This window comes from Pogona vitticeps, chromosome 4, assembly GCF_051106095.1.
Source record: "Pogona vitticeps strain Pit_001003342236 chromosome 4, PviZW2.1, whole genome shotgun sequence".
Taxonomy (NCBI): Eukaryota; Metazoa; Chordata; class Lepidosauria; order Squamata; family Agamidae; genus Pogona; species Pogona vitticeps.
The window spans coordinates 79,054,651-79,081,233 of record NC_135786.1 but is presented as its reverse complement, the minus strand read 5'-3'; the positions used below and the strand labels follow the sequence as shown (position 1 = coordinate 79,081,233).

Genomic DNA, 26,583 nt, shown 5'->3' with positions numbered 1-26,583 from the left:
GGCGCACTCTACAAATCCAGGGGTTCTAAAAACTTTTCTCCTGTAATCCCATCCCCACACATTGAGGGCTGCACCTCCTCTTGTGACTACAGGTGGTTTTTTTTCCAGACTGAAAAAGCTCTCTAACCCTCTGGTGGCATATAATATTTCTCATTTCATTATTATACCACCTCATTAGTGCAGTGCAGCATTCTGAAGGATTTGGGAGTTCCAGGGTTGTTGGAGCTTCTCAAAACATGCAAGTGGCTTCTACAAGGGGTCACGAAGAGTCAGACATGACTTAAGGACTAAACAACAACAACATTCGCTCAAGGCCATAGGGGAAGTTCCTGAGACCCAAATACTTAAAAAAAACTGGGGGAGGGGAATGTTGGGACCACATGTGGGTAAGTAGGGGCCATATGTGACTTTAGGACTGCATGTTGGCCACCCTAGGCAAATGAGATGAGAGGGAGAAGTGAAAAATGTGTCAACATCATGGTGTTTACATAATTTTATGGCTGAAGTGAGTTGGGGGGGTCTGTAGGCCTTCAAATAAAACTTTAGCAGATGGTATGAAGGTTTTTACTTTCACTTAGGAAAAGCACTAGGAATGCTGGAAGCAAAAAAAGGCAGAGCAGTATCTTTAAGATTGTGTTGCATGTCAATCACATTTTTATGGAGTCACTTCTAGAAATTATTGGAAGTCTCACAGAGTGAAACCTGGACTGAATTTCATCCTTATTCACACATGTCTAAGTACTGCAGAGGAATGGCACCCATACTTTACATTTAAAATTAAACTCTACCAAGTTATTAGGATCCTACCTACCACAAAATGATTAAATTCTAGTGCTTGAAAATAAGATGTTGATTTTAATTCCTTAAAGCTTAATTTCTTGATATTTTCCTTAGCATGGACATAACACAGAAATTTAATGTTAGGTCATGTAATGTTAAGGATGTTTCTCTCACATTAATCATCATTAGTCTTCCCTATGTCCTTGTCTTCTGTGTAACAGACCTTCCTCCTTTGTTGTTAAAGATTATTTGACATACTAATTCCTCTAGTACCAAATTGAAAAGGTGTTGTGAGGTGGGGGGGGGGGGGGTAATTCCTTTTAATCCAGGATTGAAAAAGTCATTTAACAGTCATGATTGAAAAGATAGTGCATTGGAGAAAAGTCCATCTGCTTACTACAAAATGAAATGCTGTTTCTTAATTAATTCTTTTAAATATAGTGCCCATTGCCCGTACAGTGATTTATATAATTTTGCAAGAGAAACAGCAGAATCTTGTCCTTGCTAATTTTTTCATTTTAAAAACCTCCGTGAAAGTGAATATGCAGATAATACACATATGCAAACAATATACGTGTCTATTCAGAATTAATTCCCACTGAATTCAGAAGGGTGTACAGTATATGTATTCTATACCCACTTACCTATGGGTGTAATCTTAGGTAACTGGGTATAGAATTGCAGACTTCACTTTCAAGTAAGCTTCTTTGTTTCCAGAAATCAATAAATCAGAGATTTTTTTGTGCCTGGGATACCCTTTGCACATTCACCCCGTGGCTAGAACCAGGAGGTGGATAGAACCTTAGAAAAAAGACATTAAGATGACACTGCCTCAGTCCATTTGCAGAGTGTAGAAATCTTTTTAAATGTTTTAGAACACAATTAACTATCAGCAGTATGACATTTTATTTATTATATTTATAAGGTATTAAAAATGTAAGCTTTTTCCATCTGCTTACTAGCACATAATGAAAACTGCCCTTATTAATTTATTTTAATAAGGTAAAAGTTGCTTCATTGTTGCAATGATTTCAGGCAACATCAGCTTGTCTAATTCTACAAGCTTTATTCATCTATATATGCATAAAAAACCAAGAGTTAATACAAATATATAACCATGGTCATACAACTATGAAAAACTGTAGGCATGAATGCTTAAACTGAAATTCGTCCTCACAACTTGTAAAAAATTGCAAATAAGAAATAACCCAAAGCCAAAACTTAAGTTGTAGGCAGAAGCTAAGTTAGAAAGATCTATATCAGTTAAAAGCTTTTAGCTCTAAAAGTTACAGACAAGAACAAAATTCATATTTCAATCCAAAAGACAGAGTATATCTATAAAATATCAAAGTCTTAAGAGTAAAAATATGTGAACGCTAAAAATCCATTTCTTAGCCTTTAACCATATTACAGGACACAAATGAAAAATGTTCTCAGTGCTGACCTAGCTGAGCCATTTTGACTCTTATGGAGGAAAATCCATGTTGTCCTCATCTGTTCTGCTTTTATGCTATTGCTGCTTGCTGCTGCTACATGATGTCAGATGCTCCTTTGTAGCTATATTGTTGCTATTGTGTGTGGGTGTGTCTCTGTGTTGTGTGTCACTCACTTCCCTATACAGTACTTATCAGTTGTTTACCCTTTCCCTTCAACTGTAAATACCTGAATGTTGTTGGTGTAGGAAGTTATCAATCTCTAAATGGTCAGAATATTTTTAATAGAAATCTCTGTTACATTTACTAGGGTGGCAAAGTATAACTCTGGTAAAATACGAGTCTAACAAGTTGCCACAATGGCAAATAATAGCGATTATTTTGAATAAATAGGTCCCTGCACCTGTGGGAATAGTAAGTTACTTGAGAACCCTTTTATACTCAGTAGGCAAAATGTCATGGTATAAAATGCTGGTGATCTAAGTTGGTTACGCACCAATTTATTCTATCTGCATTTTAGGACTCTAAGATATTTTTCTCAATTGTTTTGTATTTCCTTCCCAATGCTATGTACAGCATATCTGTTTGTTTACAATCATGATGAAGTGTTAGAACATTATGAAAGAGATTCTTTGTGTGGCAATGTGATTTACCTTGTTTTCAGAATTGGTTGGAGACCTGGCTGTTTCACAGTGACTTTTAGTAAACTGCTGTTCAAGCTTCATTTTTAAAGTACAATGTACTTTTTCATGATCGCATTTTTTACACTCCCCTTAATTATTTTAATACTGTAAATACAAATTTAGAAACCTTGAAAAGGAGCCAATAATAAATGTGCAAGATAGGAGTCAATGGTACTGACATTTTAAAAACAACAATCTAGTTAACAAATTAACCAATACCAATCCAAAAGCTAAATTATTTTTCTACCCAGTATTAGCAACAAGGATTTAAATATCCCATTTCTAATGCTTAATATTAACAAATCAACTTTGGAATTTAATATTCCAAGCTCTTCTAGATGTCTGAGTCAGTTGTATCACCATATTGATTGTGTTATTTTATGGGGGGTGCTGGGTGGTGTTGGTGGTTGGAGGGTTTTATATTTTACTCTGTAAACCACCCAGAGTAGTGGGTTTTCACTAATGGAGTGGTATACAAACCAAATAAATAAATAAATAGTTGTATGCAGTGGGGGGATATAGTGTTCTAAAAAAAGAGACTTTTTTCCATTGAAAATATAGAAGTTAGCAAATAATTATTTCAAGATTTTTCTCTCTATCTATCAAATGAACTATAATCAGTAGTTTGTTTTTTAAAAAAGATATGCAACACGTTAATATTTGGAATGATAATATATGAAGGTGATGCCCTATTATGTGCCTTGTGATTTTAATGGAATCTGTGAAAGTCTTTCATCTTCCTATAAATGTTTAACCAAGGCTGGAAAGATCATGCCCTTAAGGAACATATTTTTAAGTATTATCCTCATCTACTTCTAGCATATTTTGAAACTAGGAACCACTTAATATGTATCAGTGATTTTATAAGCAGTTTTTATAACCAGTTATAACAATCCATTAAGCATACCTGTGGGAAATTCATATTTTATAAGAATCAAAAATTATCTAAATTATGCATAATTAAAAACACTGATAATCTGTTAGACATAATAATTGTTCCTCTGTTTCATCATATTATAAGGACTAATTTGAGGGAATGTGTGTGAGCTCCTTGGAACAGCTATTTCTCCCCAATTTATGAAGAAATCTAATGGTTTTATTCATCTGCTTGGCTGCAGTCTTGAGCAGCAAGAGCCTGAGAAGGGAAATAAGGGAAGAAGCTGGAGTTGCCAGGTCTCAGGCACAAGATGAAGATTCAAGGAATTGCTCCACTTTTCCTTGTTTTCTTCATGTGTGGAGATAAATTTCAGGGCAAATACTACTGGAAGAGATACAGTACTTTGATTTCTGTGTGCAATACAACTTGAAGGCCTAACTGCCCACCCATCTGCTTCCCACTGCAAGGTCTTACTGGCTCACCATGAAGGTGTTTGTGTGGCACTCCATATGGTGTATGGGCCCATGCACCAATAAGCTTTCTCCTTAGTTATTTCCCTTTATCTCTGGCTTTTTAGCCAGGAATGAGGAGACCCACTGGGCCATTTAGAGCAAGGCAGTAAGAATGGAAAGAGTGCTCACATAATTCTTCATTCTGACGGATTTATTCTGTTTCAATTTATTTATCTATTTATTTCAAAAGCTTGTATACCACCATGATTAATGCTGGGCACTACTCTGGGCAGTTTGCATCAAAGAGTCAATCAATGAAATAGCATTTAACAAATAAGACATTAAAATGTCAAATAAAACAGAATAAAATAAAAAAACAGGCAAAAAACAATAAACCTTACAGCAACTTGAATAAACCTAGACAACAGCAAAATGGTGACAAAAGCTAGAAAACATTTAGCTGAGGATGTATCTTAAAGCTTGTTGATACAGCCTGGTTTTAAAGGCATAGAACTCCACTGGGATCCCATTTCATAGGGATGGTGCCACAACTGAGAAGGCCAATTTTCTTGTAGATGTCTTTCTGGCCTCTCTCAGAGGGGCAACACAGGGAAGCATAGCTTGTGCAGATTGGGTGGCAGGGATAATGTTCTTAGGGAAAGACACTCTGACAAGTAGCGAAGGCTCAAGCCATGGAGAGCTTTGTAGGTAAGAAACCTTGAACCTGGCACAGAATGGCACAGACAGCCACTGCAGGTGAGCCAGGATATATAAATCATGTTTGCAATCCACACGTCAAACCACTACAAAGAGGAAGTTCAAAGTGAGATTTCTCAGTTCCAATGTGAGAGTGAGCAAGGGGGTGCTTTTTCCTGTCCTTTTTTTTTTTTTTTGCAACTGATACAAAATGCCCCTGAGGCACTCTACACAAAACCAACGTTGTTTCCCTGTGAGAAGCAACCTCCTTCCAGCAACCAGAGAAGACTAACCGATTGTTCAAAATGTGGAAGCAATCCATCCATTGCTTCAGAATTTCAAAGGTCCATGAAACGAGAATATCTATATCAATTCTATGCAACTTGCACAATTGGCAATTGGTGCAAGTTGAACAATTTGCACAAGACCATCTAGTCAATAGCAACAGAAAATATTTTATTGTCTCTCTCACACACACATGCACACACACAAATTCCTCTTCATTGTCTAAGACATCCAGGTGATCCAGGATTTATATCCCTACAAAGCAGGGAATAGAGCATCAACTTCATGACTCAGGACTGCCTTCTGTAAAAGTCATTGCTGCTGTACTAGCGCAACGTTTGAGGGAAACTCCTTCTTGCCCTTGGCTTGGACTGCCTCTGTGTAATCACAAAGACCTGTTCCTGTGAGATCACAAAGGTCTGCTCTAATCTCAGGTTGTGGCCTTGAAATATCAGGGAATTGCATACTGGTTACTTGGCAATCTTAGAAGGAGCCAATCTAAAAGAAGAGAGAATAGGATACCTCAACAGGCCCCATGGCTGAGCTGTGACACATTGAACTATGAGACCATATGCTGATGTTTAGCTTTAAACAAACAGAAGGCATGTGTGGAAGGAGATGAGGAGGTAAGATGGTCCAGCAAGTGTACACAAGTTGTAATACTGCTGTGATTTCTGGGATGACTTTTTTTTCCCTTAGCCAAGGTTGGGGAAAGCATGTCACTCCAAATATTTTTGGTCTGTAACTCCCGGCAGCCCTAGCCAATATAGTCAGTGGTGAAGAATGTTGGCAGTTATGTTGTTCAGTAATTGCCAACATGGGTTGTAGGGGGCTATACAATGTCTTGTCTAGACGTTATTGCAATTGCTGGGGCCATTTGCAGAATTGTTGGTGGTTTGTTGGACAACACCTGCATTGTTTAGATTTCACTCAGCTGCCTGTGATGAATGTAGAACAGAAGCAGCCAAGCTTTTGAAAGACTGTATACAAAAGGTTTTGATTTGTATAAGGGATTGATGGCAATCCAAAGGCACAATTACTGGGAATTTCTCCAAAACATACTCCACAAGAAAGAATAGGAGTTGCACGAGAATAAAATACCTTAGTAAGATTTAAAGAAGAAGAAATGATTGGTAGCTTTTGCCCAAAATGAACTTAGTCATAAAGTATATCTGATGACAGACATAGGCTTCAATTCTACTTAAATTTTCTTGCTTTTATCTAAATCATGTTTGCAATCATACCATATCTGTTAACAAAGCCTAAATCAGGTTTGGATATTCTCTAAAAATGGTATCTCTGTTGTTCATGTCCATATGTGAAAATCAGTGTGTGAGAAAAAGTTGGACACACATACACATATATACAGAGATACAACATCTCTGTGAATTACTTAGAATAATAATCATGTGCCATAAAGTCTGACTTGCGTCAACACTTTTCAGTGTTTTCCAGGTAAAGAATGCTCAGAAGTTTGGTTTACCATTCTCTTCTAAGGAAAGAAATTTACACTAGATAAAGCTGGAAACTTTCTAAAATCATCTTCCTTTTTTTACAATAAAACTGTATTTCAACACATTAGTGAACAGTTTACGAGACAGCAACAACAAAAACAGAACACAGTCATATAAAAATGGGACCAAAACCCTCCAACTAAAGGGAAACTTCTCTATGACTTTACAGTTAATACCACAAAATGTTTGTTTAATCAGACAATGTAGTTAATCACAGAGGTGAAACTGAAAGTTAGCAATGTTGAATGCTAGCATAAAAGTTAATAAATTCAGCTCATAATCATTATGCACATGCTAGTTATAATAATTTACTGTCCATATCAAATCTTTATAAGCATTGTAATTAAATATAAAAATGCACATTAGAATTATAATGAGTAATTAGGGCAACATAACTAATATGCATAAAAGTCCCAAAGCTCATTAAAATGTTAAAAGATGAAACCTGGTGCAGATAGAGTAGGATTTTTTGCATATTTTTTGCATCCATCTGAATGCCAATATACCTCCTGCACAGCTTTGCTCATGCTTTCATTAACTGAATATTAAAAAAAAAAAAAAGACTGAAAGCTAAAACATTTGAGATGTGAACAAGATTTATCACTTTGTGCAATTTCTAGTTGGAATAAGATAGAAAAGAGTTTCTCTTCTAGAGAATTTCTATAGCTCATCATAAAGCATGCATTCAGGGGGAAAGAGAGACGATTACACAGAAGGCCCCTGCAAAACAATTGTCAAAAAGGATTCCTGGACAAGAAAATTAAACATATTTTCTGAAATAAATACCCTCATTTGTTGTGCTAATTTGTATCCAGATAAATCCTCAAAAGCCAAGAACATAACAAGGTCCCAAAGCTCATTAAAATGTTAGAAGATTAAACCTAGTATAGATAGAGGATTTGGTTTTTCCACATGCTGGTTGTGTCCTTTAGCAAAATGTTATGGTTTGACTCTCTTTCTGCTTGAGATATACTTATACGGCTGATTCAACATCAAGGGCTCAATATTCGTATTCAGCACAGGTTACAGCGACCATGATGCAAAGAGGCTGTGACCCATCCAGCATATGGATGGAGTTCTCAGCAAGAGTGACAGAATTATGCATGTGCAAATATGCCAGGTGTACGATTAAACAGCAAGAGCCATTAATACGCGGAAGTAGTGTTGGGCAGGTTAAATCCAAGTCTATTAACCACTCCAGGTGGTCTTGGACAACTCATACACCTCAGAGGGCCATGCAAACATAAAATAGTATAAGCCCATGCATACCTTTTGAGGATGATTCTCATCTTTCCTGAGGCTCATTTACATAATTAATATAGTACAATATTTCTAGTCAAAGTTCTGTGGAGCTTTATAATAAAAAAAGCATGCTTGATGAGATTTGGAGAACAAGGCTTTGATGCCACTGAAATTACTTGGCAGATTGGGGCCAGTGGGGGCTAATTCGGATCACTCCCACACTGTGGGAAGATTGTTTTATCCATTAAAATGGCTTCTTGAACTGCTACTTGTTTTTCAGGGACAATCTTACAAGTGTCTTATGGGTACATTGTCCTCTATATCAGTAGTTCCCAACCTTGGGTAACCCAGGTATACTTGAACTGCAATTCCCAGATGCCTTCACCACCATCTTGTTGGCCAGGGTTTCTGGGAGTTGCAGTCCAGGAAGACCCACTCTGGAGGATAAAATACTGGTATTGAGAAAATATTATTTCAGTTTTGATTGTAACATAGGATTTGTTCTCCTCCTACAAAGCACTATGGCCACCACATGGATTCACAGTCAGTTCTCCCCTGCCAGAGCTAAAAATAAAGCGTGCAATATGGCCCATGAACCGAATAAAAATAGGCCTGAATATTTCCCAGTTGGAAATACAATGTAGTGCATGAAGTGGTGGGCTTGGGTTTGAATCCTTGCTGGGCCATGGAAACCCAGTGGCAGGATGGTATTGGCAAAACCTCTCCTTAAATGTCTCATTTATTTTGAAGACCTTATCAAGGTCACTATAAATAATACACATTTCCAGGTCTTGAGGAGTAAAACACCAGCCTATCTGTTCATTTTTTCTCACATTTTTCTTCCGTTTGCATATTCCTTATACGTAATTTGCATACTCTAGTTAACTCTACTTCTTACCTTCCCATTTGCCTATAGTTCTGGTTATCTTGATCTCTTCAGAATCATTGTTTTCTGCAGCATCAGACTTTCCACGTTCCAAACATATATGTGAATTACATCATGGTATCCTTCATTTGGGGTATATGTGTATGGAGGTTTTAATAGTGCAGTATTATTACATCATGATATCCTTATATTTTGAGGGGTAGGAAAGGCTGTGATAGTGCAGTATGGCTTTCAGATGGCAGTGAAGCTTTACTAGCAATGCCCAAGTAAAAATATGTTATTGACATCAAATATTATCAAGTGTTACAGTTTCAATAATTAGCAATAAAGAAAAGCCAGCTTGAGAGGAATCTGAGTAACTGGTTAAAAAAAGAAAGAAAAATGTTTGGAACAATGTAGTATTTCTTTATTTGTTTCCACAGAAGAATATTAATATCAATTAGAACATTTCTAATGGCCTCACAGGAAATTTGCCAAGAGCATTAGAAGGATTATAATTGCTACTTGGATTTAGTAGAATTTAAATCATCTTCTGCCAGCATGTTTGAAGGTTTGATTACTCCTGGCCCAGCACAGATATAGTTTTAAAATAATATTATAATAGCCTTGCTCTAGGAGTGAATCCAAACAGTTTTTGCAGGTTTTCTCGATGTGCTGTTTAGGCACCTGAAGCCAAATTACATATCGCATACAAATACAATCAACCCAGTGGTCTGCTCAAAAGATGAAAAGTCAGTCAATTTGAACCAAAGGGAAAAACAATCCTTTGACTGTTCGAAACTGAGCCCCTGTTTTGATATCCTCCAGTTACCTCACTGAAGACCTGCCAACAGAGTCAGTACCAGTGAAATGCCACATAACATTAGAAACTGGTCCAGTGACAGCAGGCGATTCTAGTTTGTGAGGCGAGTGAATCAGCTTTGTGTCTTAGAAAGATCTTAAAGTTGCTATCCAAGGTGCCAAACACTGTTTTCAGGATCAGGTTCAGCACCTAGAATAACTAAGCTAAAGTTTAGACCAGTGTTTTCCAACCTGGGCTCCCAGATGTTCTTGGACTAAAACTCCCAGAAGCCTTCACCACTAGCTGTGGTGGATTCCTGAGAGTTGTAGTCCAAGAACATCTGGTGATCCAAGATTGGGAACCAGTAGGTTAGACCAAAAGCCAGGATGGACTGACCACCCTCTGAAATTGGAGTCACCATTCTCCACTGGCCTTATATAAGGTGCTTTTGAGTCTGATCACCCTATCAATTCATAGATAGCTATGGGTCAAACAAGATGTTAAGGGGAAAGCATGCTCCCTGTGACTTGCAAAAGAAGCCCATATTTACTTTCTAGTGATCAGTGACACAGTGAGAGAGACCTTGGATTTATGAGCAGTTCTTCTGATTTCTTGACTGCAATCTCCATTTGGATTGATGATTGAACCAAGGTATACGGAATCTCTAACTATTTCAGTTTCTCCCTTGTCAACACTTAAGTTGACAATGACGGTACATAGTTTCTTTAAATCTCCATGCCTGATTGATGAGACTTGAACATGAAGCCTACGTTTACCTCCCAGTGATCAATCATAAACAAAAGCAAATTTGTTAGAACATACAAAAGTAAGAAAACACCATGCTGAGATAAATGGACATCCTTTATTTTTAAGTGTGCGGGTTCTATGGGTGGCTCTCCCTTTGCGCCTAATAAATTAATAGAGTTGCGAGGTTTAGAAATCGGTGCAACGTTTATTGCACTATTTAACAGAAAACCACTGTCAGCAAACACATTCCAACCTTTATATCCTCCTAACAACAGGGCAGAGAGGGGTTTCCAATCTTCTTTAAAGCGGTTTCCCCCAACAGGGTTTCAAGGTCCCGGCCAGTCTCCTGGCATGTCAGAGTTCAATAATAGTCTGGTTTCCCCTTCCAGTAGAAGTACAGTGTCCTCATCTCGGAGGTCCACCCAGGTTGATTCCTGGAGTGTGCAGGGGTCTTCCACAGTCCACTGAGCTTCCCCTCATCTGGGTCTCCATCACCCTCCATTCAGTCCTCTCCCTTCTTTCTCTCTCGACACGCTCTTTTTCCTCCCTCCATTTCCTTCTCCACTCCTTTGCCTCTGCCTCACCCCAATAGGATGGATGTGGTGTCACCTCCCTCCGTCTCCTATAATCGGCTTCCTCCTTAGGTACACGGAGTCTTTCCGACTTCCCCGTCCATGGATCCTGCATCCATATCCACTCCCAACCTGGAGGCAGTTCCTCTTCCTTCTCTTTTATATCTGCAAACCCCGCCTCTACTTCTACCTGGGGTGTTCACTCTTTTTCCACCATCATTTTACTGCTTTCCCCAACCGTCAACCTTTGTAGTTCCTTGTCCATAGACACAGGGTCTGTTTCTGTAGCCTCTGTCTTTTGGGGCAGGCCATAGATGAGGTTTGTACCCCCTTCTCTGTGGAGAGGGGACGAGACAGCACTCCAGCGAGAACAGCTGGTATCTCGCTTCCAGTCTCACATTAAGGAAGCTCCACTTCTAATGGTGTACTAACTACATAATCTAGTTAAATCCAAAATTGGACATCAGACTGACATCAAAGGACACCAGGTTGACATCAAAAGGTACTGCTTTCTCTTCCTGACCTCAGCTTGTTTTTGCTTTAGGAGGATACCCTGTGGGATTTTGGGTAGGGGTGAAAAATAATGCTTTCTGCTCCCAGTTTGGCATCTTCTGGGTAGCGAGCAACTTCTCTGGGGAAAAAAAAAAACAGTGCCAAAAAACAAAGCACAGATGCTTCTGCCACCAGGGTCATATCAGCAGGTGACATGAGGAAACTTTCCTCTCAACCTGCAACCTACAAATCTAAGCTAAACATCCCTTAGAGTTTTTCAACTCTTCTTGGATCTGATGTGTACATAGGAAAACAACAGTGCTTAGTGAATCACCTGCTATATACTTCTGCTTCCTCTTATAACAAATAACCATTAACAGGTGGTGTTAAAAAATGTTAGCCTATTTGGCAGCTGCATCCTACTCAGAAATTTAACAAGTGAGGAAGTGGGAAAATGTCCACTTCCGGTTTTCCTTCTTCATGTGCTTAGTTTTTTTCTCCTCTTTTCAGATGGGACAAAGGCCCTACTGTAGGGGAAATGCTGTCCATCTTTGTTTCAGCACTTCTTTGTTGTTTGTGCCAGCCCCCAAAGGAGCTGACCCTTAAAACAGGGAGAAAGGTATGTCATAACTGGGCTAGTAAAAGAACCTTTTAGCTCATTTTAAGGCTCTTAATGAAGCAGAAATATAACCACAAGGCTGCAAAGATTCTCAGATATAATTTAATCCAGAAGTATTTCAAGTCTTCTATATCAGTAGATGCAACAGGGACTCCGGATTGCTTGCCCGGCATATTATCAATAATCTAGCTGGAAATATAGCTACTCTCCTAAAGTCATTTCCTATGTGAGTCTTTGATGACTCACCATTAAAGTAAATAGTCAATATTAGCTCTTCCCAGCCTGCAAACAGTTCTGCATCATAAAATTCTAGTAATTTCTACCACATTTCCAAAATAGATCTGCTATTTATGAACCACATGAACTTTTCTCCCCAGAATGCCTGTGAAGTCTGAAGTGAAGCTTGAAAACGGATTTTTTTAAATCAGACCTCACAGTTTTTGAAAGCATGTGGGGAAAGGCAGAATGCACTATGGAATCACATGCTATGGCCAAGAGCTGCAAAATGTACAGTTGCTCTGTATGTACTATCTAAATAATAGATGGACATATGGACCTGGATCTGCCAGTGTGTAAAATCATACTTCCACTAGGATTAAGAAATCCTAGTTTGGTATATTCTTTTCTCATATGCTAATATATGAGGATATAGGAAACTCCACCATTTAGCTATTTACTTGTTCATTTATGATTTACATTTTATGTACATAATACAGGATCTCTTTGCTATCAATGACCTCAAGAAGCCTGCACTCCTTTTCCCTACTTTATCCTTCTTTTATCTTCACAGTGTTCCTGTGAGACTGACTCACTGAACGATGCCCAGTGAACTTCGCTAGATCCCCTAAGTCTCACACCCATAGTATCCATTGTTTTATCAACAATTCTGTCCTCACAACCACCTTGCCAAGTAGCTCTGGCTTACAGGTGATAACTTGCCAAGGACATTGAGAGAGCTGGTCAAATGAGGATCTGAACTCGAATCACCCTGCTCCTAGTGGCCACTCTAACCACCACACTACACTGACAGTACAACAGAGGTATGGAAAATATCGGTGGAACTAGAAAACATTTCCCTTGTGTGACCAGGTGATGTGTATTTTGAAGCCAGTCAGATGAACAAAGTTGTTCTACACTGCTTCATAAATGCAGCTTCCAAGCAGAGGTTTGTGGAGGAGAGGTTTTCAGCATGCAGTTGGTCACAAAATATGCAGTCAGGAAAAAAAAGTGTAGTTAGAAACTGATAGATGTGCAATTGTAGAAACAGAAAAAAATGGGTACATTACGCATCTGTTTATTAAGAACTCAAATGTCCAACAGTATCATTTTAGCACCATGGATACATGGGTTAGGAAGTGCCTGGTTGCCATTTTTAAATCAAACTGCCCAAACAATATTAAAATGACATCTTTGTTTGGACCAGAACTTCATCTTCTTCACTTTCATCAGTATTGAAAGCCAGCAACCTTTATTGGCTACAGTATAACAGACACTAAAGCAACCATTCAGCCTGAAGATTTGTGATTGTCAGTCTTACAGGTCATCTGTCATTTGATTAAAAAAACAAAAACCTGCAAGTACTGTAGCTAAATAATTGGCTGTGTCCACACCATGAAACGTTACCCCTTGAGCGTTGTGCGTATCCACCCATATGTGATCACTAGCTGGATTCAGCTGCCATGAAAAGCGTTTACACCTGGTTGCAATTGTTCTAAGGACTGCTTGGCTGCATCAGTGCCCTCCTTACAGACTTTTAAAGACTCTGTGAATGATTTATTTGCTGGCATCCCGGTAAGCATATAAACAGCACATGACACTGACTGGCCTTCTAGATGAATCTGTTCTTTAATACAGATCTTCGTCCTCTGGCAATAGCTGGCATCATAAAAGATGATAGCCTCTTTACATGACAAGCAGAAAGATGAGGGTGATTATGAAAGAATGAGAATGAGCAGGAGTTGCAAGTTCACACATCTGTAACAACATTAGATCAGCTGGAATACAGCTTAGAAAAATGAATTTTATTCATAAGTTGAGTCCTGTTCAGGTGATATTTTGCTTCGCACATAACACTGCATTTTAAGCAGGAAAGAAAATCTGGAAAGGAGTCCTATGACAGTTTGATTTGCCTTCACCTGACCTATCTTCTGACCCACTTGATGCTTCCTGGTATTCACAAGGAAATGCGTTTTCCTAGATATGGATTTCAAAAGCACTTGGGACAATTTTCAAAGTGGAACTGTTGCAAGTAAATGAATGTAGTCATGAGTACTGCTCCGTGTTGCTCAGTGACAATTCAAGTGCTCTGCATACGTAAGATCCCAGGTTCAATTTCTGACTTACTGAGGTAATAGTAGGGAAGACCCTTGCCTGAAAACATGACAAATACTGTGGACAGTGCAGAGCAAGATGGACCAATAGGGCAACTTGATATAAGGCAGGTCCCTACATTACTATGACTGCTACCAATTAAAGCAAGACAATTTTATATTCTGTAAAGTCTTGAGAAAATAAATGTTTTCAAAGTGGATTATATATGAAAAGGAGCAACCATTCTGTAATTATCATATTCTAGAACTAATTAAGCAATAGCCCCATGCTGATGGGGGGAAAAGATAGGTAAGCCCTGTGGGTTCTCAGCCCTGTTAAAGCAGTACCTAATTTCTTTAGATACTTGGGTCCTTTTAGTAGACGTCCTTATTAAAGGTAGCTTTTTTTCTGAGACAAAATACACTTCAGGAAAAAAGACAATCACATCATTTCCCCCCCTCTCTATATGTTCCCTTTGTGTAGTCAGTAGCACTAATACTGCAACTGATTCTACAATCAGTGCCTGCCTGTTTGTGCAAGGAAGCATCTGCTGGACGAGAAGAAGCATCTATATGATTGCCCTTACGTAGTCACATAAGCAAACAGGATACTAACCCTTTTTGGAGTACTGTTGCTAGCTGGTGCATGCTGTGTTTCCTATCTGGTAAAACAGGGGCAAGCAACTCTAGCTTCCCATTCCTGTCGGACTACAACTCCCATCAACCATAGGCAACATCACCAATGGTGAGGAACTGTGAGAGTTGCACTCAAGCAACATCTGAAGGACCACAGCTGGCCACCTGTGTAAAAAATGGTCTTTTTGCCAGTGCTACGATCTTCAGAGCCTGTCCTTTGGCCTCCAATAACAATTTCCCCCCCACATAGTAAAGCTTGTCGTATATATGAGGGCTTAAGTATTTTGTGATTATTATAACGTATGTGTCAAAATTTTGCCACAGCTTTGTATCTCAGAAGCTCTATTGTATGATTTCAGATAACTGACTTGGTGAGGGTCAAACTATATGATAGCACATTACTGAGACGCAAGAACACCTTAGCTGCTGAAAGCTGCTTCTCACAGAATGAGCTTTTCATACCCCCTGTAACTTGCAAAGGAGCTTGTTTTGGTCTGTGACTGATCAAGCTTGTTTGCTCAGGCTCAGAATTCTGCCAGAATTGCTCCTCTAGAACTCTGAGCTTCCAACATGTTTTCTGTATCATATAATTTGACCCTTAGGGAGTATCAGGTCCAAGTTGGAATCTTTCCTTGGCATTATACTCCTTCTGTTGCTTGAGGCAACTGACTCTTTTAATCAGTGTTGCCCACATTGTCTGCAATATGAGATTAATAAGAGTGACCAAATTTACAGAGATTAAGCAGGGATGGGGAAATTTTGGACCTCTAGGTATTTTGTCCCATAAATCTGCCTCATCCGGCATAGCATTGTGGGAATTGCAGTCAAAAATATGAGAGTTCACAGATTCCCCACCTACTCTATGTGAAGAGAACAATCATACAATGTCTGGGAAGATCATTAAACACCATATAAGGGACAAATAAGTAGCATTATTTACCTTTAAAAAGGCTTTTGAATAATACTGTTCACTTAAAGAGGGAAATAAACCTAACTCTGGGCAACATGTTATGTGTAGCTTTGTAATGAGTTTGAGTTTGAATAACAAATATTTATGTTTCCTTATAGTTTCCCCAACAATTCAGGAAATAAAATCCAGTGGAGTGACGCTTGGAGGGACTGGATTCATAAGATGCGAAAGTGCGGGTGTTCCTTCCCCAGCTTTTGAATGGTTCAGAGGAGAAAGGAAGTAAGTTTGTAAATCAAACCTGCTTTCATTCTTACACATGGCTATTTTGCTCTAAGGCCTGCATAATATTGGGGCATAAATATTTTTTAAAGGCATTAATAAGCATTTGACTTGTGTTTTATTTTTGTTGTCAGAGGAAGCAGTTGGTCATATATGCTTTGCTATTAGCATCAAATTATTCTACCATGAATATCATTTCTGAGATACCTGGGTTATTTCCAAAACATCATCTTATGCCATAATGCCAGGAGAGAAACAAAGCGGCCAGAATCTATTGGCACTAGAGTAGACTCTGGAATCAATGGAATTTACATATTTGTTGACTCCTAATTTAACAGTCAATTTAAGGAGTCCATTCTAGTTGGGACTAGCAACAGGATTTTGGCCTTAGTAGCTGGTCATTTTGGGCTTTATTAGAATGAAAAATTGTCCCATGTCAATATACCAGAGAATTTATGATGTCTACAACATAGAGCTTGGCTCAAATCAAATACATTTTTCTTAAAAACTAGGTGTTATGAATGAGCCACCCAAAACATGATTCCAAAATATCACCACGATAAAGTAGTGTATTTTTGTACCTCATGCCAGCAAAAATGGACTTCATTTCTCTCCCTCTCCTGTGGCAGCTCCCTAGGATGTCATCCAACCTGCTCCAAACCTGCCCTCCAGAGCATGGAGTCCCCTCCAAGGAGAAGGACTACAGATTCTGGCAGAAGCAGTATAATCTAGTGGAAGTATTGGCAATAATTTCAATTGAAACATATGAAACAAACAAAATGTACATTTCCAACAGCCTAATAGAGGCTAAGTTTGTTATAATGGTCTAATATAATATCATTAATTATTCAAATACAAATCTTAAAATGGATAGTCCTCAGGGTTGGAAGCTGATGCATGTTGTTCTCCAGCTTGATCTTGACTATTATCTCTGGAATAAAAGCTAAATTGCATGGCACTGCGATGCTTTAGTGTAAATAAAAAATACAACCCCCCCCCCACACACACAGAGACACATACTTTTTCCACTGTAATGTCAGGATGTTTGAAAGGTGGGAAAGCTAATCTCAATTTCTAAAAATAGAAAGGGAAATAACTTTTGCCTCTTTTTCCTCCTCCTTCAAAAATGTGGGGAGTGAGAGAGATTGGAATTGAAATGATCATTTCTTACACGGATGTAATCCCATTTGTGAAGATACATGCTTTCACCAACTGTGTTCTATATAGAGCACCCTCTTTTTTGCCAATTTAGACAATGAGATGAATTGAAAATGAAGAGAATTAAAAGCCTGAAAGACAAGATTGTGTGCTTGACTTCCACTGATGGAAGTGCAATCTATTTGGAAGAGGAGAGGAACTTTCACCTTCCTCAGCAGTGCTCATGCAGGACAAAAACCTGCTGCAGAGGGCTAGAAAATCCTATGGAACTGGTTTTCAGACAGCTCCGGAGGGCTCAAAGAGGATAGGGGTAGGGGAAACATCCCATCACACTGATGTTGCAGTGCCAGAGAAATATTTGATTCAGGGTGGAGTGGCCTAGGAGTCACTGGGCACAATTAACAGGCTACGGTAGTATAATTTTGATTTGCACAGAAAGATTGCAGGAGCTGATGGTGTATCATTTTTAAAATTTCCAGTCATTTAAACAAAATCACTGGCATGTTGCAAGCTAGCACATTAGAGAGGAAATTTTAGCCAAACCTCCATCTGCCACGTTTTTCTACATAGAATGTGGAGCAGTTCTAAGATACTGGATGAATCACCATGGGATTTCCTTAAACAATTATGATTCAGTAATGTCAGTATTCAGCAAAAACCGTGCTGAGTGTTCACGTTAATAAGCCTGCAGAATCACATTTTCCAGAAAATATGGAAAGCATTATATAGCAAATCAAATAATGTCAACATTCACAGTTATGTTTGCCTCATTGTTCTTACCTGAACCCATTGCTTCTTATGAAGCAATGCACAGATGGCAGTTAGTGTTTGAAAATTTATAATTTGGATATTAATTGATGTAGAGTTCTGTAACTTTTCCCTTTTCTATTATCATAATTATTGGTGGTGGTTGGTGGGCCAGGAACAAGGACACAGAGAGTTCCTAACCTTTGTTTAAAGGAATCAAAGAACACAAAGACACACAAACATGATGCAATTGAAGTTGAATTCCCAGGCTGAATCAGATACTTAGAAAAAGTAGATTAATGAAGCTGAAGTTGTTGGAAGGAATCAACATACATTAAACTCCTGGGTAAACACACTGAATTTAATGGGATGCACTTCTGTGGAGACACGTGCAGAATTGCAGCATAAAACTCACAGAGGAACACATTTTCATCTTTCATTGAATGCAGCCATAACTCATTCTCCAGAATTTTGAAAAGAAATACTAGTGAACATTCTAATGATATGGGAATATATGGCTATTCTAAAACCTATTTTATATGCAGAACTGTGTAGTGATTAAATTTAAAAAATAGAAGCATTAATTTAATGTAAAATATTAAATCACCAATATGCAGCTATACCATTAATAATGACAGATATGTATTTTGAGGCTGAATGCTAAGAAAAATTGCACCTCTCTCTGAGATTTATGCCATACTGCCTTCATATATCAAAATTAAATGGTAACTTGTTTATATATGCAGAGTTCTGCTTTCAGGATGAAATATAAGCAATTCTCAGAGTAATCAAGCATACCTAAGTATTTTCATATTTAACTGTGCTTTTCCAACATCTCAATCTGATCAGGTGTATTCGGATAATAAACGGTTCAGATCATCCAGCATGGATACCATTCCCTGCTCCACATCTTTCCAGAATTCTCTATGCCGAGATGTCCCACCCTTTGTCATATTAAACCTCCATCAGGAAGGGTATTCCGAAGTTTAGCTTAAAAAGAGCTGAATTAAAATGACTTCCCAGTATTTTCCTCCTTAGCACAAGCAGTGGAACTGAGGATGGTGCATTATGCCAATTTTGTGGCAAAACATTTTGTGTCATCTGAGTGCAGTGTCATTCCAGGGAGAAAACAGCAGAAAATATTTGGACAATATGTAGAGAAATTGTCCTTGTTTGAGGTGGAAGGTCCAAAAAAGGGGGGGGGTCAAAGGAATGTTTCTTTCTGAGAAACAAGAGTACAGTATTTAAAAACCTATTCAGGCACTGTGTGATTGAATCAGCATAAATATACACAGAGGAAGAACAGACTAGCCCTATTTGTGTTTCTTCCTTTCTTTTCATATGGAGCATTAACCCTACAATCATAGAACTGTAGCGCTGGAAAAGACCCCAAGGGTCATGGAATGCAACCTCCTAGCAAATAGGAACTCCACAGTGAAAACTCCCTTGACTTCATGAAGAAGACAATCTCTTGTAGGTGGGGAATCTGTGTAATCCAGATTGCTGATTTTTCTAGTTTTCTGAATCCACAGAGGGAAGATGACAAAGATTATGACAGAGAGGATAGAGCCAGCTATCTTCTTATCCTGACAATGAATTTAGTAAGGTGTTGTGCTAGCTATGTCAGCAAAGTGCACCAAGGTAGTACGGTGACTTTTTCAGTATGAATTAGAAGGAATTAATGGGAGAGTGAAAGGAAAAACTGTAGATGAATTGATCTAGGGCAACAATCTACAAGGGATCGCTTACAGAAAATGAAGACAGCTACCTCAATAAGACCTTTCTGTCATATATCTTTTAGTAATTTGATACACCACATCAGTAGGCTTTGTGCATGTGTTTACCTTCTGAGCCTGCAGGAGTTTTCATTAAACTTTGTTTGTCTTCCATAATTTGTATCAGCTTTGATTCAACCATATCCAGATCTTCAACTACATGGCATAGCTAAATAACTGTCATAAACTGAAATAATCTTGAAAGAATTCCTTGGGCAGATAACGCATGTTCTGTCTTTCGTTTCTTGCTTCTCCAGCAAACTTCCATCCCACACAGAAGATCAGGTTCCCACAAGTAGAGGGGCGCAATTGGCCCAATCTGCATCTCTGTAAATCACTAAACTGGCTTGCAGCTTTAGGTGTGCAGTGACATTTACATGTCTGGCTTCTTTTTTCACTCCACACTGGGCTCTCTTGCTTAGTGAGTGTCTTTTTTTCTGTACAAGATTCCAGCTGCTGTTGCTGTGCCGGATCTTATGCCATAGGGACAGTAACTTTCCTATAGCAGTTCTGTATTGTGGTACAGTATTAGTTATTCTGTGGCAAAAAAAAAATCACATTGTTCATTTTTCTTGAAGTGGTCTGTTTCCATGAGTGTGGCCGCTGCATAAGAATTTCTAAGTCGTAGATATTCTAGGAGTCCATTAATCTTTTGTTTCTGACTGAGAAGACAGCTTCCAGCTTCCTCCCCTTCTTTTTAGATTCCAAGATAATAAGGCTGTAGGTAATTTCTCCTAGTCTTTTCATGTCAGTCTATTTATTCGGAAAGTGTAGGACTCCATCACAATCAACTTCACGTTTCATAGGCTAGAACCAAGTTATCTATATATGTCAGAATCTCCGTCCATCTGTCATTTCTGTACTTTGTCAGCTTGGCTTTGTGTGAAGCCTTGTTTGACAAATATCTTGTCTGGCTTCCCATTTCATGTTTTTGCTGCTTGCTTCAGGCCATAGATGCTTTTCTGAAATTTGTATATAAGTGAATTGTCTCTTAGTTTTTTTCAGTCCAGGAGGCTGCTCCATGTGGACATCTTCTTGGGTTTCTTCAAGTAGGTACGTAGGTTGTCCGCACAAATCATTCTTGTAGATAGCTCTGTGAGTGTCCACATTTTATTTCTGGACAGAGCTTCTATTTCTTCTTTCACAGCCTTACTTGCTTCTGAAGTAGATACTGTCTCAGTTCCCTCTCACGTTAAAAGTCTTTGTGTGCTATTGTAATTGCTGGTACGGCCAGTATGCCTTGGTTGTTTTGATATGAGCATTGTATATCTAGCCCTGGAGCCTTATCTGCTTCTATGGTCTAAATCACCCTCTGTTTGTTCTGCATCTTCTTGTGTTTGAGCTTTTGTTTCTTAACCACTGTCCATTAATGGTGGATGTGTGAACACTTCATCTACACTAATAACTCTCTTTGGTTGTGAAGCTTCACAGTTAGGCATGGTTTGTGTCTGGGCTGTCACCTTCATTAATGTTCACAATGTTGTTCACATTGTTCCTGATTTTTGAGTTAGGATTATGTAATTTTACATCCCAGATTATTATGCCTTCATCAGCTCTGTCATTTAGGTTGGGCAGTTTCTTCTTTGGTACATGACCCATAGAACCAAACACTCCGATGTACACCATACTCAGATTTTTCTCATGGCACAGTTTATATGAGATTTTATTGGTCACTTTGGTTGATAGCCTTTTGTACAAGCATTTAACTATCATCACAACCTCTCCCCAGAATTGGTTGGGTAACCTAGAATATAGCAACATGTACTTCACCATCTCCATTAGTAACTTCTTTCTTTCTGCAACATTATTTTCTTCAAGTCTGCAGAGTCCTAAGAGAACAATGTTTGTGTGTAATACCTTGCTTTCTTAAATATAGCTGAATGTGGTGTACTCCTCACCACTCTCTGTCTCAAGAATCTGAGATTTTTTTTACTAGATTTATTGCTCATGGTTGCAACGTATTTCTCCACTACATACAAGATCTGGCTTCCTCTGATATCTGGAATAACCATCCGCAGTGGTTAGTAAATAACAATTCCCTTCTTTAGAAGGACTCTCAATGGATTTGAAGATGTCATTGTGCACTAGCTGTGGTGGCTGCTCTGAGTGGGTTTTGCTCAGTTTGCTAATGGAAACCCTTGTCCCTCTCCACTCTATGCAATCTATCTTTCTTTGCCATGAGTACATGCCTTAATCTTCATGCGTTTGTTCATCTCCTTCTTCTTCAACGATAGCATAGAGTATATTTCATGGTGACCAATCTCTTGCACCGCTATTGAACGCAAATCGGACTGTCCAGCAACTCACTATGCTTATCTGTTCATTTATGCAGTCTAATCTTTTTTCTCAAAGGCTCTTGTGCACAATTACTCATTTTGGATTATTGTACTCAAGTTGCTACTGAAATGCACATACATCCATGCCCACAGCCATCAACAGTTCTAATCTTTCTACTTCCTTGTGTATGTCCCTGCTTTTGTTTAACTCATATGTCAACTATCCCTGCTATTGATTTGAATTGTTTGGTTTTTTGTTCCTCTTTTGATCTCTTTGTAAAATGCTGTGATTTAAAACTGCAATCTTTATTAGGTGATTTTTCCATTCCTACCCCCCACTGTTTGGGCAGCTTTTTAGCTCTTGTGGCCACAATTATACCTTTCAGGTCCACCCCTCTTCTCTAACTGGCTCCTGGTAGCTTGTGTGCAAATTTCTTTTCCCTTGGTTTTCTCCTAGTTGTGTAATTTTATCCACTAAGGTTTATTTTCTTTTATAACATCCTTTGATCAGCTTCTCCCTTGCAATCATTTAATGCCTCCCTTTGTGGGGGCCTCCCATTGCTTTTATCACCAGAAGTAAGAGGAGAATACTCCTTTGCCAAAGATCCCCTGCAAAAAATTTTGTACACTAGTAAACCTTCATTGTGCAGTATCACGTTGATATATATTAAGCAATTTTCTCTACCTAATGAACAGAATTCCATCAGCTCTTAATTGGAGACCAAATAAATCCCTTCATAGTCCATCTGAATCTCTGAGACACTAGATCACAATATAGCAAATTTCTCATTGTTCTTATGTACAAGCTATATCATCCTTAAGTATTAGATTATGGAATCTTTTGCTACATGGATTTGCTCATCTCATCTCACAATGCTATCGTCACTTAGGGATGTTCTTGTAGATTTCTGTGCTTCCAAAATTCTTCTCTCCTTCATCTAGGTCTCTGTTCTGAAGAGCCACACGTGGAAATGGTCTGGTCTCTGTTTGAGAATCAAGCCATGCCCTTTTCTACTTCCATGACCTCTTTAGAAGCTTAAAGGACTAGCAGAGCTTTCACAATCACCCAAAACATGTAGGACCTGTGTGCTGAGTCTGTAGGAATCTTTCAAAGGTATATCTGCAGAATACAGAAGGTTAGTAAAGTGAGCTTATTTCAGGAGTAATCACTTAGGGAGGTAAATGCACAGTAAAGAAGGAAAAAAAGAATTCAGGATTTTTGTTTTTTTAAAAAGTCAAACTAGACTTTAGTACAGATGTTCCTAAAGCTGGCTTCTATATGTGCAAGAGTGCAGAAAGCCAACATGGAAGGACCCTCAAGGCTAACCAGCCACAGTAGATGAAAGAGAACAAGGAACATGACTATTTCCTTGAAGAAGGGAAGGAAGTACAAGAAGCCACAAGTGACTGATTATTTAAAAAAAGAAAGAAAGAAAGAAAGAAAGAAAGAAAGAAAGAAAGAAAGAAAGAAAGAAAGAAAGAAAGAAAGAAAGAAAGAAAGAAAGAAAGAAAGAAAGAAAGAAAGAAAGAAAGAAAGAAAGGAAAAGGAAAAGAAAGGCTAAGATGCCCAATCAGGGGGATTTGTTTCTATTAGGGAATGTTTTCTCCTTTCCTAGAAATTTTGCCTGACCTATTTATATCTGGAACTAGAGTTGTGCACTGATACATTAAGCTGGGTCTTTTTGTTTCAGTCCTATGAAAAACTTTTTTCTCTTCTGCTTTAAGTTTTTTTTTGTGGGGGGGTGCAATTCTGAGCAATTTTTGGGCTACTTAATCTATTTATATCTTCAATCAATGCAGCAAATCTGCAGTGATAGACATGGAGGGGAGAGAATGAAATGAGCACAGCTACTAAAGAGGAATACTAAAGAAAATATTGCTTCCAGTTTGCTTATGAAGCTCTTCCCAGATGAGAGTAGGAAGTGGTTTTTATTATTATTATTATTATTATTATTATTATTATTATTATTATTATTATTATTATTATTATTATTATTATTATTATTATTATTATTATTATTATACTTCACCATTTTAAGTAAAAAAGATGAGGTTGCCAATATTCCCTGTAGCCAAGCAGAAAGAGGGGAAATGGGGTTTTGGTAGAAGATGGTGACCATAATAGTATATCCACTTTATGTGGTGGTGTGGAACTCTGCTGTGGATCTTATTTCCAACCATAGGCTATCCTCTTGTCACAAGCACACATTATAATTGCAACCATATATATCTGCAATATTTCTACTGGGATTTTTTTTTAATTTACTAACTTACTTATTTACACTTTTATCCCTCATAGCTAGTAGCGAAGATACTGTACTACTCTGGACAGCAGACACAACAAAACATAGCAATAATAGAAAAGCAATAAAAAGATCAAATGGAAAAGAATCCAAATTCCAGGACCATGATAAGGATGGTCCTAGGGTGCACTAAACAGGAGAGGCACATAGACTACCTCCCCCCCCCAAAAAAATTGTGGTATATTACAGTGCTTTGGGGAAAGCTACAGAAAGGCTTGGAAGAATAGCCAGGACTTAAGTGACCACCTAAAATTCAGGAGGGATTAGGCTAGCTGCACATCTAAAGGAAGGGAATTCCAGAGTGAACCAGCCGACCGGTTATGGATGGTAGCCTTCCGAGCCTCCCCCAAGTGGCCACTTGGAGCATCCCCATATAACAGGTATGGGTGGGATGGGCAGATGTTTGGAGGGAGAGGTTCTCAGATGGGTGACAAGGTCCTAAACCATGAAGGGTTTTAAATGCCAACATAAGAACCTTGAACTTGGCCCGGAAGCATACGGGCAGCCAGTGCAGATGGGCCAGGACAGGAGTTATATTGAGATGTTCCAAAGACCAACCTGGCAGCAGTGTTCTGTACCAGCTGCAGCTTCCAAACCACTTTCAAGGGCAGCCCTACATAGAATATGTTGCAATAGTTTATTTTCAATATCACAAATGCATGGATCAGTGTTGTAAGGGATTTCCTGTCGAGATGGGGTGAAGGTGTATGATCTGCCTGAGCCGGTAAAAGACAGACTTGGCCATGGCCAAGATCTAATTCTTCATTGTGAAGGCTAGATTAAAATATTCCTGGCTCCTCCCCCTCTTTTATAAATAAATGCACATTTTGTTTTTCATAAGCTGATTATTTTACTTGCAAATCTGAGCTTTTTGCATAGAATGAAGGAAAAGTCATTCAAGAAGCATTATGATCTATATTCGAAGCTCAAAAAAAGAAGTGGATAATTTGTATCTGTCTGGAAACACTTTAGGGAATAAAAGTATTACTGTGAATGTGCAGGAGAATACTTTTTGATAGGTATACACCAGTTGCCCTATAGGAGGGATCAGAAAAGACATGGGGGGGGGGAGAGAGAGAAAAGACAAGACATATGTTTACAAGAGGAGTTACACAAAGAAACAACTTAGCACCAGTATAGTGGTTCGGCCCTGAGAAGTCAATGCATTTTTTGATGCTGTGCAGACCCATATTGATCTCTGAAGACATGAACAAGACATTGCATATGGGGAAGTGCCATTTAGGCTTCTGCAATAACATTTATACATCTCAAAGAGGTCATGGCTTTACTAAGCCATGAGATAAATACAGTAGAAAATTTTCATGTTGAGGAGAACAAGGCAAGAGGTGTTCCAATATGCAAGTTTGCAGAGAGTTGGACTGACACGTGGGTTCAGACTGACTCTGACAGAAGGGTTACAGATCCTGCAGAAAGAGATTTAAAGCAGCAATAGGTGCTATGCAGTTATTCAGCTGAATGCATACAAGCCAGGAGTGGAAACTGTGTATGCAATCCCTCTTTTCCTCCATGTGCATCCACATCATCTACACATTCACTGAAAACTGTGGTTGAATATAGTGTTAGTCCCAACCAGAGCAGACGCTTAGTTAGGAATCAGATTTATTTTTGAAAATTAATATAAATCCCATTTCTAGCTGGGACTACAGTTAGCTTTAAGAAAAAAGGATTTCTGAGGCCAGAAACAAACATTAGAGATGACCTGTAACCACAAGAGAAAAAGTCTTAACCAATGTGAGAGTCAACTCTGCCATTATGTTAACTGCCTTCCTTTGTTTGGTGCCTGGTCTTTGTGATTTAAGCTTAGCATACTTTGAAATCCAATTCACAAATACAGAAATCTGATTCACAAAAAACATTTCTCTGGACCATTAATATGCTTTTAGCTCTAATTATGGACTGTCTCTAACTTCAGTTTCTGGCCTCAAGTTTAATTTACAGTATTGATAAATTGAACCATTTCAGATCCAAACTTATATTCAATAATAGAGTACCAGCTCTGCCTTGCATTGGAATATGTACTGGCCTTGCCAGCCGGCATTCCCTGTTTCCTTTGTAGTGCCCAAGAAGCTGAAGCAGGAGGAGATTGTTAGAGGTGGCTAAACAGCTTCTC

The 26,583-nt window shown here is 38.5% G+C and overlaps 1 protein-coding gene across 3 annotated transcripts in view; it reads left to right on the top strand.

Moving 5' to 3' along the window:
* Nucleotides 1-26,583, top strand: part of NEGR1 (neuronal growth regulator 1) — a 600,158-nt gene that overhangs the window by 452,309 nt on the left and 121,266 nt on the right. For 2 of the 3 annotated variants that reach the window (XM_020795257.3, XM_020795256.3), the window contains exon 5: nt 16,073-16,193. The exons of the other annotated variant lie outside the window; for it this stretch is intronic. In XM_020795257.3, coding sequence (XP_020650916.1) covers nt 16,073-16,193 — 121 coding nt within the window. The remainder of the gene's footprint in view (nt 1-16,072; nt 16,194-26,583) is intronic. 3 annotated transcript variants of the gene reach the window in all.